The sequence below is a fragment of the Oryctolagus cuniculus genome, chromosome 10, assembly GCF_051225735.1.
Source record: "Oryctolagus cuniculus isolate XC-2025 breed Fujian yellow rabbit chromosome 10, ASM5122573v1, whole genome shotgun sequence".
In the NCBI taxonomy this organism is placed as follows: Eukaryota; Metazoa; Chordata; class Mammalia; order Lagomorpha; family Leporidae; genus Oryctolagus; species Oryctolagus cuniculus.
In genome coordinates this window covers 94772565-94793825 of record NC_142876.1, presented here as the reverse complement: position 1 = coordinate 94793825, position 21261 = coordinate 94772565, and the positions used below count along the sequence as shown (strand labels likewise).

Below are 21261 nucleotides of genomic sequence, written 5' to 3'. Positions count from 1 at the left end.
TAAAAAAAAGTATATCACTGCTGTGTTCCATATTTGTTGACAACACAGAAAAAGGAAATGGAACTCTAGTCACTTTCATTGGATGGTAAGGGATATAGCAATGGCTTCTCGTACTTCTTCAGAGCCATCTCCAGCCCATGGCATATACCTGGAAAGGTGGTAGCTGCTCAGTTAACCCCTACTTTGATAACTCACCAAAGTTGCTTGTCCCATTTTCTGTTACAAATGCCTACAGCATAACTGAACTAGCAATGTTAGATTTGATTTGCAATTACAGAGAAATGAAGTAGAATCATCTACAGTGAATTGGGTATTTTGGCACCCCCAGACAAACATAATGAACTAAATGTCATTAATAAAATTATCTAAACATATACTTTACAATGACATCAAATGCTGCAAAAATTCTTTATAGGTAATTTATTCTTAATAATGGACTAAAATCTACCACCTCTAGTATGTTGTACCTAAACACATTTATAGAATAAAGTTCATCAACAAGTTTCCAACTTACCAATATACACATCCTTCAACTTTCACCAAAATCCTGGCATATGTTCCCTACTTCTCAGCACAAATTAAATAGCACAAATTGAATTGCAAAAATTGAATAGCAGAGAGCTAAAGGCAAGTCTCACATTACAAAAAGCTCATTCATTTCATTAATGGATAGGACCTACCTACTCCAACACAGGTGCAAAATATTAAATAGCAATATCTAGACAGAAGCTTTTGACCTACATATTGTTAGATGTCCTTGGAATTTGGAATGGGGATAAGGAAGTAAAATACTGTGCATAATTGAGTTATGTGTATTCTTCTGGGTTTTCATCAAAGTTAAAAGTCACAGAAAGATTTTTCATTTGAGAAGGCAAATTTTATTTATTTATTTATTTATTTATTTTAATTTATTTATTATTTACTACATTTCTAAATTTGAACAATTCCTATATCTGGTCATTATGTGCACTATCCAACTTTCTATCTCATATACTTCCTTATTTCTACTGATTTCGGGATTCCCTGGGAACTTTTGTTATTCACATGTATATTTCAGAAAGTTTTTCCATGGGATAGAGCAGTGAATTTAATTTCTTTTTTTTAAGATTTATTTATTTATTTGAATATCGGAGGTTACACAGAGAGAGGAGAGGCAGAGGGAGAGAGAGAGGTCTTCCATCTGATGGTTCACTCCACAGATGGCTGCAACGGCCAGAGCTGTGCCAAACCGAAGCCAGGATCCAGGAGCTTCTTCCGGGTCTCCCAAGGAGGTGCAGGGGCCCAAGGACTTGGGCCATCTTCTACTGCTTTCCCAGGCCATAGCAGAGAGCTGGATTGGAAGTAGAGCAGCCAGGTCTCAAACCGGCGCCCATATGGGATGCTGGCGCTTCAGGCCAGGGTGTTAACCTGCTGAGCCATGGCGCCAGCCCCAAATTTAATTTCTTTCTGTTCCTTCTCAGATAATAGGTGCTCAGGAGCCAATAGTTTTTAGAACTCAAGCTGCTACAACTTAAGACAGAAGACATTAACTTACAACCTACTTAGTTAGAAAAGTTTGCAGATCTTAATGAGCACCATAATCCCCTTCACTTTAGAGATGCAAATCTCCATTGAAACTCAAGGAGTTTATAGAAAAGTACAGAATTAAAGTTCCACTAAGAATGCAATCTGTCATTATATAAAAGAGTTATATGGGTCCACCATGAAAAAAACAGCATGAATCAATCCTGGCATCCATCAATACAACTTCTAGAATTCCTCCACAGAACACAATGAGAGGTAGATATTGACAAGGTAAGTGTGAAGGTCAAGAGACTCAAGGAGACTACTGAAGTTGCTGTTGAAAGAGCTCCTGACAGAGACAACTGAAGTCACCTTTCCGGACCACAGAAGTCTTACTTGATAGTTCTTGGCTTCCTAATAACTGAAATAAGGCAAGCTTCCAACTTCGTGTTGTACAAATTATTTCTGAGCAATTACTGCCCTTTACTCCGTACCACACACTCCCTTGTTAGAGGATTTACCCATAATATCCCTTCCTCGGAGACACTCTTTCATAGCCATGATGAAGTGGTGTGGATCTCATAACTCACATCCTTGGCCACAGCTGACTGGACCTAGAAAAGTCCCAAGCTGGAGCCAATCAGAGTCTTGGTTCTCCAAACCTGAAATTGCACAGCAACTCTAGTCAGTTCCTATTGAGCAGCTCCGTGGAGAAGACACATATGCTTTACTTGAGTGGCTACTTTTTCACAGAGGGTACACAAGAAATATCATGAGAAAAGATAAGATAGAGATGTGTGCTTGTGGTGCCAGGGAGACACTGAGAGATTGACTTTATCCATATTCTCGATCACCCTTCACATACCTTCTGATTCCAGCCCCTAGTGACTTCACTTCCCTACCTACCCTTAGGGTCTGGGAGGAATCCTTATGTATTCCTAGTCAATCCTCCATTTTCCCCTCAACTTGAATGGGGTTCTGCTACGTGCAACCATATGCTCCCTTAAATAAGAAGTGACTGAATGAATAAGTAAATGCATGGTCTGGATTCTCAAGGAGAATAAAAAAAAAAAAAAAAGAGGTTTTATAGGGAAAAGTTGCCAGGAAAGGCAGAAATCAGGAAGGCTGGGACCCAAAAGAGGAAGACCTTATTTTAAAACACAAGATGTGGAACAACCCAAAGACAAAGCCTGAACAGGTATGACCACCCTAGGCGGGTTAGATACCAACAAAAAAAGAACTTAAGAGGTGCCAGCAGGCTACCCTCAGGCTTCTGAAGATGGAGGCCAGGTCATGAAGGCCATCCTTCATTAGAATCAAGTAATCCAAAATAAAGAGCAGCCCCAGCCCTGAAGCTCTCTCTGTTCTTGTGCATCCTGGAAATTTGTCAAAGTCATAACCACCTGAATGCATCTGTCAGGCCTTTAATGAGAAACCTGGCAGATAATCTCTCTTATTCCTCTGCCACCTGTGGTTTTAATTTTCCAGCCAGTCCTAGACTTGCTTCCTCCCATCCTTATGGATGAGTTTCCAAGGGAGGAGTGCTCTCTTGATGCTCTCCTCTGCTCATTTAATTGACAAGAATGCATTTGCTACCAGCTGCCTGCCCTCCCTGCTTGCTGCTCCCAACAACTAGCTCCATTCCTCAATCTTGTTCTCTGTCCTTTTTGTATCCCTCTTTAACAGAACTCTTTAAGACATGGAAAGCAGGCATTGTGGCACAGCAAATTAAGATGACATTGGGATGCATGCACCTCATATGCAAATGTTTGGTTGAGTCCTAGCTACTCCTCACTGCCAATCCAGCCAGCTTCCTGCTAACCCAGCAGATGATGGCCAAGTACTCAGATTCCCGCTACACAAGTGGGAGACCCAGAGGAAGTTCCTGACTTCTGGCTTTGGCATGGGCCAGCCCTGGCAGTGATAGTCATTTTGATAAGTAAACCAGTGGATCGAAGATATCTCTCTCTCTCTCTCTCTCATTCCCTCCCCCTCATCATTCTGCCTTTCAAATAAATCCTTAAAATAATAATAAATAAATCTTTTTTAAAAGTATGCTGTTGGGCAGCACATTGTTACTCCCACCCTATATTAGGGCTTTCATTCCAGCACCAAATTCCTTGATTTTCAAGTGAATCCTGTTTTTCCCTTCATGATAGTGGAAACATGATTTTAGAGCTAAGCATACCTGATACCAAATTTCAGCTCTACCTAATAGTGAGGCTTCGGGAAGGTCACTTAATCTCTCCATGCCTTATATCTTGTCTATAAAATGGAGATATCTTATAGGAAGACAGAGCATGGAAAGAAACTGGTACATTCTTGGCACATAGAAGGTGCTCAAAAATGTTCATCCCTCTCCTCAATGTCAGGCCTAGACAAAAAAAAAAAAAAAAAAAACCACCACAAAACATAAGGGCACGTATACAGAAATTATAGTATTTTAAAAAGAGGTTTTTGGGGCAGAAATTTGGCACAGCAGTTAAGATGCCTATTAAGTTAAGATTCCTATTAAGATGCCTACATCCCACATTGGAGGGCCTGGATTCAATGCCCAGCTCCAGCTCTAGCTCCTGACTCTAGCTCCCTGCTAATGCCTACCTTGGGAGGCAATAGTGATGGCTCAAGTGACTGGATTCCTGCAGCCTAGCCCAGCCATGGACATTTGATGAGTGAACCAGCAGCTAGACTCTCTTCATCTCTACCTCTAGTTCTAGCTCTAGCTCTGTCTCTCAAAAAAAAAAAAAAAAAAATCTCCTTATACAAATGATACTATTTACCAAACACATACTTCTGAAAGAATATTTGAAGAGTCATCATTACTACTTCAGGCCAAGACAAGAATTAAAATAAAAAAGACATCATTGACAATTCCCCCACATTATGATGAATCAAGTGCTAGCTTTCGTATCACCCTTCTCACAAACCTACATACACCTGAGGCTGCAGATGTGGAGTAACTGGTATAGCTGCCACCTGTGATACCAGCACCCCATATGGATGCCAATTCAAGCCCCAGCTGCTCAACTTCCAATCTGGCTCCCTGCTAATGTGCCTCGGAAAGCAGCAGAAGACTGCCCAAGTCCTTACACCCTCACATCCACATGGAAGACCTGGATAAAGCTCCTGGCTCCTGACTTTGGCCTGGCCTATCCCTGGCCATTTCAGTCATTTGAGGAATGAACCAGCAGACAGATTTCTCTCTCTCTCTCTCTCTCTCTGTGTGTGTGTGTGTGTGTGTATGTGTGTGTGTGTGTGTTTCTCCCTCTCTCTCTCTCTGTAACTCTACCTTTAAAATAAATCTTTAAAAAATATACAGTTTGATCATCATTTCACAACATGAAACTAAATCACTGAGTGAAGGTAAAATGCAATGATATATGAAGTTACAGTAATCACCTGGCTAACTTAAGATTCCTCAACCTCACATTAATTGACATTTGGGCTAGATAATGTAGAGGGCTGCCCTGGGCACTGTAGGATTTTTAGCAGCTTCTCTGACCTTTATCCACCAGATTCCAGTAGCAAACTGAATACTTCCCCACATTGTAACAACCAAAAATGTTTTCTGACACTGTCCAAATCACCCCAAATGAGAACCACTAAGTTAACTTGATCAATGTATATGGCCCCACCAGACAAGTCGAGCCCAGCCACGGTTTATAGGATAAGAAGTAGCTGCCTCATCTTTACTCCTCTCTTCGAATTTTTTCTACTGGAAAACAAAATGGCTACATGTCCCTTCCAAATTACAGTCAAGTGTTGGCTTCCCAGAGAAACAGAGAAGAAACTGCACATGCCAGAATTCTGTTTGTCAGTCTGCCCCAGCTCTTGGTTGCATGCCCACACTCTGCCTAAAAGCCAATTCCCAAGCCTTTGAAAATGATTTCCATAGCTTTCAAAATCCGACCTTTAGAGCAGCTTTCTCCCTATATATGTATGAAATAGATCTACAATTTTCTATATTCCCACAAAGCCAAACCATTATTGAGTCCAACTGCCAACTGGGGGTGGTAGGAATTTGCACACAGATGTCAGCAAACTCCAAAACAACAGCACAAGAGCTGCACCTGCAACTAATTATAGAAACTGAAATTGGGCTCTGGCCAGCAGAGGCCAGGATCAGAACCCACCCCATCTGCACTGGCTGATAAAATCACTCTGTTACTTTTCTACTGTCAACATGAACTTGCTTCTTGCAGTTCTCTGAAGATGTTGACTACAAGGAATTTTATGTGGGCAGGGAATATGACCACTCCTGCTGCCTTCCACTCCCTGAGCATGGTTTCAATAAGTACCTTGGGCATCAGTGAGACTAAAATCATTTATTTGTTGAAATATTCCAAAGTGTTCATTTTGCTTGTGTGCTATCGCAATCCCATTGCCTAAATATGTTGATTCAGAGAGAAAATGGAAGGTGGAAATCATTTAGCTCTCCCAAGTCCAGCATATAAGAATGTCTATTCTGCTACCATTAGTCAAGTCTTTTAGATGAAAACCTGGGAATAAAATTCTGTAAGGCTACTAATGTGGTGCATATAACTGATTCTAGGACTGGCTATAAGAGATTATGGAGGCAAAAACCAACATCTGTGACAAAGATGTATGTTTCACTTCAAATCATTCTCCTACCTTCTAGCAGACAAAGAAACTAACTGTTGGCTCAGTACCAACTCATCTCTCTCCCAAACCAAATGAAGTTTTCACCTACCTTGGAAAGTCATTGAAAATTGTAGTTTCTGTCTGAGTTGGTCATCACCTAAGTATGGACCAAAGATTTTCCAGCTTTATGGAAAACTAGACAAAAGCTACAGTTCTCTAAAGAGCTAAGAAAGGCTTTCAAGATGAAGAACATGGATTTTTTTGTTGTTGCCCTGCTAGGATTCAGTATCCCGAGCTTTGTTATACTGCTAAACTACTTTATACTCATATTAACCAGTTCTAAGAGCTTGTGTCTATGTAGCAATGGGGAAAACACACACAGTCACACTTCAATAAACTTACACATAGAAGCAATATGACTGACTTCTTAATTCTCCAGTCCTGAAAGAACTGATAAGCTTTGAAATACCTGGAAAGAGGGAGACCAAGGACAGCTCAAGTCAATGCCATGGATGTGTTGCCCTTGTCCTAGCACACCCTTTCATCCTTCTTCCTAGTTCCTTTAGAGAACTGCTCCTTTCCCAGTGCCTGTAGTTCTAATAAGGACACCAGTCACAGCTATCCCTTCTCACATACCTCCCTCTTCCATAACACACACACACACATCAAGTCCTGGAGGTACGATATGACCATGGCACAACAAGAGACCCTCCATGAATTTTCCAAGCAGAAAGTGAAGATAAGCAACTCTCATGACCTTGAATTGTGGTTCTAAAATACTTGCACACACAAAGACAAAGATCACACAGACAAAGATAGGGCTTGCATATGACAGTACTTCAAAAGTTCATGAAATTTTTTTGTAACAGATAATCATATCTTTTAAATTCATTTTCTACAAACTTTTTTTTAAGATTTATTTGAGAAACAGAGAGGGAGAGACAGAGGTCTTCCATCTGCTGGTTCAATCCCCAAATGGCTACAATGGCCAGAGCTGAGCCAATCTGAAGCCTGGAGCCAAAAGCTTCTTCCAGGTATCTCATATGGGTACAGGGGCCCAAGCACTTGGACCATCTCCTACTGCTTTCTCAGACCATTATTAGGGACTTGGATCAGAAGTGGAGCAACAGGGACTCAAATCGGCGCTATACGGGATGAAAGCGCCACAGGTGGAGGCTTAACCTACTACGCCAAAGCACCAGCCCCTCCACAAACATTCTGAAGTCCCCTTGGACAGAGGCAGACACTGAAAATCAGAAATGAAGCAATGAGGATATACAAAGTCCTTCTGTGGTCTGAGGTTCTGGATCCAGTCAACCCAAAGCTCCACAGCTGACGCTTTCTTTTGCAATTTTGCAGAAATTAATAAATTTCCCTTTTTTGCTTATCCTGGCTTTGGGTGGCAATTATGTTACTACTTTAGATTCTCACATAAATTAATTAGTAAGTAGGATTTTTGTCCTAATGTGTAAGTTCTTCTAAAATCTCATTTAACCTCATTGAAATGAACCTGTTGTTTTAGAGGGGTTACCAACATGGGTAATTATTATGACTAATGATTATCAATGAAGAATTTCCTATATTCCATCAGTTTGAAAGGTATTGAGCTACAACTAATAGAATGCCCAACCCACAGTGACTACAATTACAAGAGGTTTATTTTCTCACATGAGTAGGAGTCTGGAGGCAGGCCCCTGCCAGTGCTGGTACAACTGCTCAGAGAGGACAGGGAATATGTCTCGGGCTTTCTTTCACAGTTACAACATGGCTGACACCACTTCAGGCATCATATCAACACTTGAGACAGGGAGAATGTGGGAAGAGCATTGCTGATGACATTCATTCCTTTAATCAGGAAAACAAAAGCTTTCCTAGAATACCTCAGATTTCCAATTAGTTTTGTTGGCCTCCTCAGGCATTAATCAGGCATCATCAGGACACTCTGGAAGGCCCAGTCACTGATGGAAACTTTGACCACATTGAAAGTGCTCATCAGGGGTCAGCGTGTGGTGCAGCTGGTTAATGCCCTGGCCTGCAGCACAGGCATCCCATATGGATGCCGGTTCAAGTCCCAGCTGCCCCACTTCCAATTGAGCTCCCTAGTAATGTGCCTGGGAAAACAGTGGAGGGTGGCCCAAGTGCTTGAGCCCCTGCACCCAGAAAGAAGTTCCTGGCTCCTGGCTTTGGATCGACTCAGCTCTGGCCACTGCATCGATTTAGGGAGTGAACCAGCGGATGGAAGACTTCTTTCCCTTTGTCTCTTCCTCTCTCTGTAATTCCATGTTTCAAATAAATAAAACAAATCTTAAATCTTAAAAAAAAAAAAAAGGAAGTGCTCATCCACCTTCACAGGCCTCCTTTCCCATCTCCCTTCCAGAGGTGCTACTAAAGCATAGCGGCCTTTCCCAAAGTGTGGTTTTCCATCCTTAGTTCTAGGAATATCTATTAGAAGTTTCTAAAGATACACACATACATATTCACCTCATTCACTTGTGCCTTGGCAGGGAGTAGATTTCCTCAATACTACTGACTTTGGGCCTGGGCATGGGATGTGCTTTGGTCAAGAGAATATTAGTGGGCATGATACAACAGAGGCTTTAAAAGTGTTCATTGAATCTGGCTGGATACTTGGCATCCATGATCCACCATGAAGAACTGAGTAGCTGTTGTGCCAAGGAGAACATGGAGTCAAGGGATTACATCTAAAGCCAACTTGTAGCCTAGAGTCCGGTGCCCAGATTCCAGCCCAGACCAAAGAAGTCGTAGCTAACCCACAGATAGGAGAGGGGAAGAGGGATACTTGTCTTTTGAGCAAAAAAAAGTTTGGAGATGATTTGTTCTACAGCATTATTGCAGCAATAGCTGTCTAATACATAGGCTCTTCCACTTAGTTTAAGATAAAATTTCAAGGTCAATTAGGATTGGGAAATTGCTATGTTTAAGCAAATTTAATAAACATTTTTTAACTGCAAGTCGGAACATCTCTGATGACATAGTGGGTTCACGTGTTACGGCTGTAATAACAAAATACTGCAGACATTTATTGTCTCATAGCCTGGAGCATCAAACTCCAAGATCAAGGTGTCAGCAAACCTGGTTCCTTCTGCAGGCTGTGAGGGAAGAATCTGTCCTAGGCCTCTCTCCTTGGCTTGTACCACAAAGTCACCTTCTCCCTAGGGGTCTTTACATCACCTTCCCTCTATAGGTGCCTGTATCTGTGTCAGGACTTCCCTTTTCCTGTAAGGCCAACAGTCATATCAGATTAGGGCCCACCTTAAAGACCTCATTTTTATTTTTACTACCTCAGTATAAATCCCATCTCCTAATAAGGTCACATTCTGATGTACTGGGGATTAGAGCTTTGACATATACTTTTATAGGGATACAATTCCGCTTAGAACATATGCATTATGAATTTCAAGGATAGATATATCCAATATGTTGTATTTTCAGTTTCTTTGACCAGAAAAATCTAAATCTAGATCTAAAAAAGGCACAGGAGCAAGACAGGTCTTTCTTGGTAGTGAACACATCTAAATCCTACCCACAGACATGATGTGATCCAACACTCCTGAGTTCAGTCCTAGATTCCACAAGTACTCAGGACTTGAGATGACCACAGTGGCCATTGAACTATCAGCAAATAATGATCTATGCAGCTGCCTCTCAGCTTCTCAACAAGGAATAAAATAAATCCTATCACTCACTTCCAATTGCTACAACTCATCATATCTGGACACTCACAATGACATGAGTATTTTGGAACAGAGTAGATGACCCCTATTGAAATATCCCTGATACTCTTGGAATAAAAGAAAAAAATATGATAATGAACAAAGAAATATGATCCATCTCAATCTCTTCAAGTTCCAGTCTCAGAATAAGAATCAATAAATCATACATTGAATCTGAAAAAAACTCATATTAATATTGATTTACGGTAGATTCTTTCCTATCGTGTTAAACCAGAAATAGAAGTTATCACATAACCATGGCTTAAAAGCCATAACACTCCCCAGACAGGTTTACTTACACTTCTTGGGTTACATTTCCCAGTGACCTTGTCCCACTTCTGCACACACAGAGTGGGTAAATATTAGATCTAGTACAATCTCCTAGTGTGTGTGATGCTATTTATATCCATGCAGAGCTGCGGCTAGCCATGCACAACCTAGGAAAATGTCTGAAAATTGCTGTGTGTATACTTAATTTGGAAAAAAAATCCATGAAAAATGCAAAGCTTATTATTACACTCATATCCAGGAATATGCATCAAACTGCAAAATACATCCTTTTGAATTTTCTGAAAAATGTCTCCTCTCTGATTTCCATCACAAAGGTGAACAGAATGGAGCTGTGATGAAAAGACAAACCAATATCCTTTTAGAGAAATCAGGCTACTTTACTTCCCTGTAGTTACATCCATCCTTCCCCCTGCAACATTTATCCCTACAAGCCACTAAAAATAACAAGGGGAGAGCCTCGAGTAGCTGCAGAACGCACAATCTTAATATTTTCTCTCTGGGCCTCCCCAGATCAGTCCGCAGGTTAGTTGTCCATAATACTGTCCATGAGGGTTGGCTGTCCATAATACTGGGCCTTGCTCTACCCACTTTAAGAAAGCACACCATGAAGTAAAAGCACAAGTGACAACACAAAGATAAATCTGTGTCCATGTACCCTGGTTTATGACGCAAGCACATAATTCCAAATTCCAGTTCTTTAACTGTTAGTGGTTCCAAATGTATTTATATGCATGCAGATTTGTGTGGCTAAGAAGTAGGGCCTTGGTGAGAGCTTGAGGGGATGGCAGAGGGAGAGTATGAGGGAAAGGGATGGGATTTACATGCAAAGACTTGAGCATCAACCCTTTGTACAAAAGAAATTTGTCCATGGCTACCTACCCACTGGCCCTAAGGTTCTTAACAGTTATATAGCACACAGAGTTCAATATCCTCCCTTAGGTCTGCAGTTAGGTTCAGCTTTCTTGGACAGAGCAACGAGGACTTCAAAGTCTACTGCAAGACTGGATAAAGAAATTATGGGATATGTACTCTATAGAATACTATACAGCAGTAAAAAAAAAAATGAAATCCAGTCATTTGCAACAAAATGGAGGAATCTGGAAAACATCATGCTGAGTGAAATAAGCCAGTCCCAAAGGGACAAATATCATATGTTCTCCCTGATCGGTGACAACTAACAGAGCACCAAAAAGGAAACCTGCTGAAGTGAAATGGTCACTATGAGAAACAGTGACTTGATCAGCCCTTGTCCTGACTGTCGATGAACAACTTAATAGTTTATCCCTTTTAGTATTTTTTTTTGTTCTACTTAATACTATTGGTTGAACTCTTTATTTAGTACACAATTATTCTTAAGTGTTGAAATTTAACTGAAAAGTGATCTCTGTTAAATATAATAGTGGTAATAAAAGAGGGAGGAGATGTACAGTTTGGCACATGATCAATCGGGACTTGACCCAAATGGTAGAGTTGGAAATGTGCCAAGGGATTCCAATTCAATCCCATCAAGGTGACATGTACTAATGCCATCTCACTAGTCAAAGTGATCAGTTTCAGTTCACAATTGATCTTAATGATAGGATTCAGAATCAAAGGGATCACATAAACAAGACCAGTGTCTGCAAATACTAACTGATAGAATTAAAAAGGAAAGAACGATCCAACATGGGAAGCGAGATACACAGCAGACTCATAGAATGGCAGATGCCCTAAACAGCACTCTGGCCTCAGAATTAGCCCTTAAGGCATTCAGATGTAGCTAAAAAGCCCATGAGAGTATTTCAGGCATGAAAAGCCAAGACACTCTGGCAAAAAAAAAAAAACAAAAACAAAAAAAACAAAAAAAAAAAACCACAAAACCTAAATGAAAGATCTCTGAGAGTAAGATCCCAGTGGAAAGAACGGAGCCATCAAGGAAGGAGGTACCTTTCTCTGAAGGGAGGAGAGAACTTCCACTTTGACTATGATCTTGTCTAAGTAAGATCGGAGTTGGCAAACTCAAAAGGCCTCCATAGCCTTGGCAACTCATGACAAGAGCCTAGGGTGATTACTAACGCCATAAACAAGAGTGTCAATCATTAAATCAACAACAGGAGTCACTGTGCACTTACTCCCATGTAGGATCTCTGTCCTTAATGTGTTGTACAATGTGAATTAATGCCATAACTAGTACTCAAACAGTACTTTATACTTTGTGTTTCTGTGTGGGTGCAAACTGTTGAAATCTTTACTTAATATATACTAAATGGACCTTCTGTATATAAAGATAACTGAAAATGAATCTTGATGTGAATGGAATGGAAGAGGGAGTGGGAGATGGGAGGGTTGTGGGTGAGAGGGAAGTTATGGGGGGAAAAAGCCACTGTAATCCAAAAGCTGTACCTTGGAAATTTATATTTATTAAATAAAAGTTAAAAAAATACTGCAAAGAAATTGATAAACAAGGGCCCTCTACAACATTGCACATAAGGGGAATGGCCTGTGCTAGTTAGCATTAAATTTGCAGAACCATGAATTTCATAAATAAGAGCATTTTTGGAGTGGGGGGCAGCATTGTGGTGAAGCAGCTTAAAGCTGGCACCTGCAATACCAATATCCTGTATGAATGCCAGTTTGAACCCCAACTGTTCCACTTTAGATCCAGCTTCCTGCTAACGCACCTGGGAGAAGTAGTGGAAGATGGCCCCATGTTTGGTCCCTGCCACCCATGTGTGAGACATGGATGCAGTTCCAGGCTTCTGGGTTCAGCCTGGCCCAGCCCTGGGTATTGCAACCATCTGGGGAGTAAACTAGCAGAAGAAAGATATCCCTGTCTTTTGCTCACTCTCTGTAACTCTCTGCCTTTCAAATAAATAGATAAATATGGCAGTTTTTTCTTAAAGAGAGTTGAAGAATCATATTTTATAATTTTTATTTATGTATTTGTGAGGTAGATAAACAGAAAGAGTGTTTTCACCGACTAGTTCACTCCCCAAATGCCCACAATGAATGACCAGGCTGAAACCAGGAGCCAGAAACCCAATCCAGGTCTCCCATGTGGGTGGCAAGAACCCAATTACTTGAGCCATCACTGCTGCCTCCCAGGGCTGCACTGGCAGGAAGCAGGAATTAGGAGCCAAAACCAGGTTTCAAATCCAGGTACTCCAGTGTGAGATGTGGATCTCCTAACCACTAAACCAAAAGCCAGCACCATATAAGAACACCTGAGTTTCCTCACTTCTACCCTGAAATGGGCCTGCTTCCCTTCCCATGGTATGTTTTACATTGCTTTAAATCACCTGAATTTATATTAGTAAAAGCCTACCTATCTAAACAATCCTGGAAGAAGGACATTTATAGAGACAGTCTTTGGTTGCTATAGTGGAGGAAACTACAGTAAATTGTCTCTCGTGTCTTTTTTGTTTCTTTCTTCCATACAAAAATTCTTCCACAATTTTTCCTCTAAAGGGAAACAAACTATGGAAAAGGGGAATAGAAGCCATTTCTAGGAAAAAGAAATAAATTCCTAGTTAAGAATAAAAACCCAAATTAAACTGAATCATATTCTTAGTCATCCTATTAAAACTAGTCACTTTGTCCACCTAAAATATATGGAATATAAGTTTCCTGTTACACCAAGATTCTACAGAGAGCTAAGCGATCTTTTAAGGAGAGGGATGACCATAAAGTTACGACTTTAACTTTGGAATGAAATAGACCAAAGCATTAAAAAATCTATCTCACCAGTGCTGTGGTATATTAGGCTAAGCCTCCACCTGAGGCGCCAGCATCCCATATGGGCACCAGTTCAAGTCCCAGTTGCTCCACTTCCGATCCAGCTCTCTGCTATGGCCTGGGAAAGCAGTAGAAGATGGCCCAAATTCTTGGGCTTCTGCACCTGCATGGGAGACCTAGAAGAAGGTCCTGGCTCCTGCTTCAGATTGATCTGGCTCCGGTTGTTACAGCCATTTGGGGAGTGAACCAGAGGATGGAAGATCTCTCTCTCTCTCTCTCTCTCTCTCTCAAATAAATAAATAAAATCTTTTTTAAAAAAAGATCTATTTATGAAAAAGAAATATCTGCCACTTATCAATTGTGAACTTGGACCAGGTGTTTATAACCTCTATATTTATGTTATATCCATAAAATGGGAACGATTTTAGCACCTACCTCAGATGTCTAATTCAAAGAATAAAGAAGATAATGTACCCAGAGCTCTAGGCACAATTCCTAGCACAGAGTAAGCCCTCAATACATGTCTGCTGGTAGAAGCAGTGGTAATAGAAACAACAACAACAGTAGACATCTAGACTGTTGTCCAAACTTCATTTCATCTATCCAGTCTTAAACCCAAAAACCTCACTGGGAGTAATCCCCCAAATCTGCCTCTCCTCTCTTATCAAGGCAGAGGAGAGGACTAAACTGGACTATACCTCCATTCCCTTTGATTTTATCACTTCCAGTGGGAGGAACCAAAGAGTAAACATGCCATCTCCAGGCACTCTCTTCCCCTGGTGTGGTGACCTTGAAGCCATGCATCAGCACACAGAAGGCCTGGATTCTGAGTCACTGCATGGAGAAGGGCTGTCTTGGGGAGTCCCTTGACCTGCTCTAAACTTCCATACTTTAGGCAAGTAAGAAATACATCTATTTTCTCTCTCTCTCTCTCTCTCTAATAAATAAATAAACAATAAAATCTTAAAGGTGGGGGGGACCGTTGGAGGGGTTGTGGCACAGCATGTGAAGTTGCTGCATGTGGCCGGCACCGCGGCTCACTAGGCTAATCCTCTGCCTGCGGCACTGGCACTCCGGTTTCTAGTCCCGCTCGGATCGCCGGATTCTGTCCCGGCTGCTCCTCTTCCAGGCCAGCTCTCTGCTGTGCCCCGGGAGGGCAGTGGAGGATGGCCTCAGTGCTTGGGCCCTGCACCTGCATGGGAGACCAGGAGAAGCACCTGGCTCCTGGCTTCGGATCAGCGCAGTGAACCAACGGAAAAGGAAGACCTTTCTTTTTTTCTTTTTTTTTTTTACAGGCAGAGTGGACAGTGAGAGAGAGAGAGAAAGAGAGAAAGGTCTTCCTTTGCCATTGGTTCACCCTCCAATGGCCGCCGCGGCCGGCGCGCTGCGGCCGGCGCACCGCACTGATTCGAAGCCAGGAGCCAGGTGCTTTTCCTGGTCTCCCATGGGGTGCAGGGCCCAAGCACTTGGGCCATCCTCCACTGCACTCCCGGGCCACAGCAGAGAGCTGGCCTGGAAGAGGGGCAACCGGGACAGAATCCGGCACCCCGACTGGGACTAGAACCCGGGGTGCCAGTGCCGCAGGTGGAGGATTACCCTATTGAGCCGCGGTGCTGGCATAAGGACTCTCTCACTGTCCACTCTGCCTGTAAAAAAAAAAAAAAAAAAAAGTTGCTGCATGCAACACCAGCATCCCCAATGGGTACCAGTCCGAATCTCGGAGGCTCTAATTCTTATCCAGCTCCCTACTAATGTTCCTGGGAAAACAGCAGAAGGTGGCCTAAGTGCTTAGGCCCCTGCCACCCATGCAAGAGACCTGGATGAAGCTTCAGGCTCCTGCTTCAACCTGGCCCAGCCCTAACCATTGCCACCATTTCGGGAGTGAACCAGCTGGTGGAAGATCTATCTATTCTCTTGTTCTCTTCTCTTCTCTCTCTCGTTTCCACTTTCTCACTTTCTCACTTTCTCTCCCCACCCCCCAACCCTGTCTTTCAAGTAAATAAATAATAAAATCCTTCTATAAAAAAGAAAGAAAGAAAAGAAATACATGTCTGGTGTGTTGGGCCACTGCGATTTGCCATTTCTTGGTTGCTTGTAGCAGAACTTACCCTATCCTGACCAACAGGGACTCAGATGCTTCTAAACAGGATCCTAATATACATCCAAGACTGGAAGAAAGAGTGCTTCAGTTTTCTACAAATTACTTGCCTCTTATCAATCTTTATATTTTTTACAATACCATATCATATTATAAGTAAATTGAGTCTACAAAGTCTCTATGCTTCTATCTTTTTATATGCTTTCACTTAAAAGAGAAAATAATTACATTTTACTTATATTTAATAGGTTAACACTGGGGTTTTCATGAGATCATATGTTACACACTCACTTGTAACAATACCCACAGCATCCTGGCATCCTGTGATCACAGTACAGAGTCCGTGTGAGAGGGTAACAGTAGCTCCCTCAAGCACTCACTCTCTCCCAGTTTCTGGTAACATGGGGCAATCAGGTGGAATTATGGATACTACCTGGAGTAAACTGAATTATCCCTGACAAAATGAACAAGTGGCTTTTACTGAAAGTAAAAATGCTTTTGTGTATCATTAAAATTTGCCTCAATATACAATTTATTTTACTTCATCTCATCCATATTTAAATATTAATATCTAGAAGACACATAATAGGCTTGCACTGTAGCACCTCATATAATTTATAAATACATATATATGTACAATTAAGAGTCTGCTCCAAAATAAATTTAATGATAAAAGCATAAAAGTCATTTTGGCGTTGACAGCTTAGAGAATGCCTTTCAAAGTTTTTGTAACTATTTATATCATTCCTTAACTTTTTTAACTATTGTCCAAAAATCTAAAATGAGGACAAAACCAACACAGAACAGGGGGTGAATGCATAACATAGTAACAGGCTCACAAAGACATTATGAACCAGCAAAGTCAGAAAAAACCAGAAATGATAGTGAAGAGCACAGATTTGATTTAGGAGTGAAGAACAAAGCTTTCTGTTCCAACTAAAAAAAAATCTCATTTCCACATCTGAAAACCAGCAATGGCTCTGTGAGACAGTCAAAGCGATAAGGTGATTGCAAAGGATTGCTTTCTGCACATAAAAGGAGAACAAGGGGCAGATTTTTTTGCAGGTCACAAATGCCTCCACAGGAGCTTAGACTCCAAAGACATCTCCAAAGGCAGTTTCTAGCGAGGGAAATATATAGGTGGTTCAGCAGATAACCCCAAGAAAACCTGAGAACTTCATTAGGCCAGCATCAAGACCAATTGGAGAATCACAGATTCAGCCAAGTAGAGTTATCTCACATTTCCAAAGAAAGTTAAATGATACCTGGAGATTTATAAGCCAAATGGCAAAGCTTCCTCTGCTCCTCATCTCTTAGTTCCTCTTTCACCACCAATGAGAAGTGAGTCTTGGATTTAAACCCAAGCATACCTGACCCCCAAGCCCTTAAAAAAAGTACCAGCATATAAAATGGGCCTCCCAAGATATGTAGGCTTTAAAAATACAGACTGATAGAAACGGAAGTGACAAGAGGAAAAAGAGGTATGAAAAAGCCCACCAGGAAAAGGGAGCAGCAAGAGCAAAGGTATTGAGGTTGGAGACCCTGAGTATATGTGAGAGTCACCAAGTGTTCGTACAGGTAGCATAGACATGAAGGGAGGTAGTACTAGAAAAGGCTGGAAAGACTGGCCCAGGCCTTCCAGTGCAAGGTGTGACAGGCTCAGTAAAGGAAGTAAAGAGTAATTACAGGGGACCGGTGGTATGGCACAGCAGGTAAAGCTGCTGACTCCAGTGCCAGCACCCCATATAGGCACCAGTTCAAGTCCCAGATGCTCCACTTCCAATCCAGCTCTCTGCTATGGCCTGGGAAAGCAGTGGAAGATGGCCCAAGTCCTTGTGCCTGCATGGGAGACCCGGAAGAAGCTCCTGGCTCCTGGCTTCAGATCAGGGCAGCTCCGGCCGTTGCAGCCATTTGGGGAGTGAACCAATGGATGGAAGACCTCTCTCTACCTCTCTCTCTCTCTCTCTCTCTCTCTGCCTCTGCCTCTCTGTAACTCTTTCAAATAAATAAATCTAAAAAAAAAAAAAGTAATCACAGAATCACAGAGAGCTTTAATGCATGGTAATGGCCTATCTGCAGGCAAACATGGGGAAACTAACCTTGTTGTGACATGAAGGATGGGTCAGTGAAGAGTAAGAAGGTACTTTGCACACAGAGTAGGTAGGTTTTTTTTTTAGTTTTTTGTCAAGCTTTTGTATTGTTTACATGTGTGTTTGTGTGTGTGAATGAATGTGCGCAATGGGGCACCATGTAAACAGAGTAGTTAATTAATATTGAATGGATCAAGACAGTAAGACTAAATTAAAATTTACTGTGTGTCTCTAACATGACATCAAATCCATTGAATCCCATCCCATTCCATATTGCTCCATTTGCCACTTAGAGAACAAGCCCTATCCATTTCAGAAGGAAATAACACTGCTGGTGTTCTCTAAAAAATCTATTCACCACTCAAAGGTGGCCCTCTAAATGGTCTACTCTTGCAGAAATTAACATTTTCCTCTTCTATTCAGAGAGAGGTACATTTGAGATGCTGCAACTGTTGAAAAAGAAAACAAAATTTACCAAGTTCAAAATTTAGGCAATAAGTAACCCCCACACACACACACTTCTGCAAAGATTGGAAAAAAGGAAACCATAAGTTGTGACCTCATATTTCTTATACTGTCTTATAATGCCAAAGTTAAATACATTCTAAGATAAAACCTTTTTGATGATGCCAAAGTTTTTCTTCTGCACAGGTCAAGGTGCCATCTGCACAGCATCAACTACTCAGTGAGAAGCTAAGGCTGAAAAATGCGGAGGAAGTCATAACCTACCTGATTTTCTTCATGGGAAACCCTCATCTGCTCCTTGAGGACAGACATCCGAGCTGCCTCTTCTTTCCTCAAGACTCTCTCTTTCTTAAGCTCAGGACTCCAGAATGTCTTGATGCTGTTCATGGAAGATCCCAACTTGCTGTCCTTGATGTCCAGCTCTTTCCGGAGGAGGTCATTCTCTCTCTGAAGTTCCTTTAGCTGGGCTTGAAGATCCAACATTGTGCTATCTCTTACCTGCCTCAACATGGAGGGGACCTGGTGGTGGTGATGATGGGTTGAGCTGGTCAGACCACCATGTTGATCCATATATGAAAGGACATCTGTGTGGGAAAGTCCAGCGGAAGCAATATTGGGACTGCTCCCCATGGCTGTGACTCGGCCTCCATATACAGCTCGATTTGTGGCCCTGCCCAGAGTCATGGTGCCCTTTGGGTAAGTTGTTGAAGCCACTCCCTCATGATCACTCAGATACATGGGTCCAGACGTAGCATAGGCTGCATTAAGAGACTGAATGTTTTCCATAGACAGAGTCTTGCCCGTTCCTCCACCTCCCCCACTACTTGTTCTCCTATGGCCCAAACGAGGTGACCTTGGCAAACGAGGAGACCTGGAAGGACTACCTTCCAGGTTGGTGATTGTTCTTGCACTTCCATACATTTTTCTTGTATTATGAGTTACTATTCAAGAGACGAAATGCTATACTAAGTTGGGGCTTATGTCAATATTTCCACTGTTGACCAGAATTTTCAATGCATTCTTGTCGTAGTCTGTACCAGAAAATGACTCCAATCAAAGATCTGCAAAATGAAAACAGTGATAAGTAAAAACAAACTTATTTAGAAATCTGACTACAACTACATGACATTTTACAATATATAGACAGGTAAATGGTTATATTGAGAGATAAATGATCATTCCACCTATGAAGTTCACGTAAAAGGAAAAGTAACCCCAAAACTTTACTAATTACAGGTACATTTTTACAAATTCTCCCACCCTACTCCTAAGCAAGTTTTGAGCAAAAAACAGGCTTTTTTTTCTCTCAGGAAAATAAAGCTATCCATTTTGATTTGTGGTATGTTACAGTTTGGATCACTAGAAAGTTCACCAAAGATTCCCCACCATGGAAATATTAGCAATAAAATAATCCATCATCAAGTACATGAATCCATACATATGAAGCCTGACAGTCACTCGAAGAAATTGCTGCTTCCTAGGATACAGAATTTAAGTATTTGGAAAGCATCTGTTACCTTCCTCTCCAGTACCCTTTACAGACATCACGAATTAATCACAGTCCTTTTTCCCACTAGGTTCAGAACTCTCCCCTCATAACACTCTAAATGGTTGACCCTCAATCAACTGGAACTGACACATGTTAGCCATCTTGGAACTAGACAAAGCAGCAGCTCAATGAATGAGACACTGACACATCTAGCCAGATCCCCATTATTGTCACCAGAGAAAACATTTAGTCCTGTCTTGTTCTACTTCCACACACATTTTCTAAGTCTTTTTAAGAATTTTTTCCCATTTCAGTTAACCTTAATATTCATGTTAACTTGGGGCCAGCATTATGGCTTAAGCCACCACTTGTGACAATGGCATCCCATGTCAGTGGCTGGTTCAAGTCATGGCTACAATCTAGCTCCCTGCTAATGTGACTGGGAAGGCAAAAGAAGATTGCTCAAGTGCATGGGCCTCTGCCATTCAGGCTGGAGACCTAGATGGAGTTCCTGGCCCCTGGCTTTAGCCTGGTGCAGCCCTGATCATTGCAGTCATTTGGAGAGTAAACCAGCAGTTAGATGGTAGGTATCTCTTTCTCACTCATCATCCCTCCCTCCTTTCAAATTTGCCTTTCAAATAAATAAATAAATTTTAAGAGCTATTCATATTATCCATTTCACAATTATACAGAAATCAAACAAAGGAAAAATATACCAGGTTACAGCTCCTTGTCCCATAATCCCTACAGAAAAGCAATAGAATGTCCCTGTGATGATCACTCAAGTGTATTAGTGGAAATTTTATGTATCTGGGGCTACAGGGTTGTGATTATTCCTTCAATATTAGAATCTGAATGGCCTGGGGTGTGGCATATAGCTTGTGTTCTTTCTGTTATAGGGTCTTTAGTATACTTTTTTCTTTAGCTTTATAATCAAAAGAGAACAGACTCTTTAAAAAGGACAAACTGGAGTTGAAATCTCCACTCTAACACTAACCAGCTGAGTGACTCTAGGCAATTCTTTAACTGTAGGAAATTCCACTTTCCAAGTGTGAGAATGCAAAGCAATATCACTCAACTCATAGCATTGTAAAAAAAAAAAAAAAAATACATGGGGCTGTCTCTGTGGCCTAGCAGGTAAAGCCACTGCCTACAGTGCTGGCATCCCATATGGGCGCCAGTTCGAATCCAGGCTGCTCCACTTTTCATCCAGCTCTCTGCTATGACCTGGGAAAGCAGCAGAAGATGGCTCAAGTCCTTGGGCTCCTGCACCCA

The 21261-nt window shown here is 41.6% G+C and overlaps 1 protein-coding gene across 21 annotated transcripts in view; it reads right to left on the bottom strand.

Moving 5' to 3' along the window:
* Positions 1-21261, bottom strand: part of ERC2 (ELKS/RAB6-interacting/CAST family member 2) — a 1012357-nt gene that overhangs the window by 956281 nt on the left and 34815 nt on the right. For all 21 annotated transcript variants that reach the window (XR_016214779.1, XM_051852281.3, XM_089306079.1 and 18 more), the window contains one exon: positions 18762-19558. Coding sequence is in view for 20 of the 21 variants with exons in the window: in XM_051852281.3 (XP_051708241.1) it covers positions 18762-19418 (657 nt within the window). In the remaining variant the exon portion in view is untranslated. The remainder of the gene's footprint in view (positions 1-18761; positions 19559-21261) is intronic.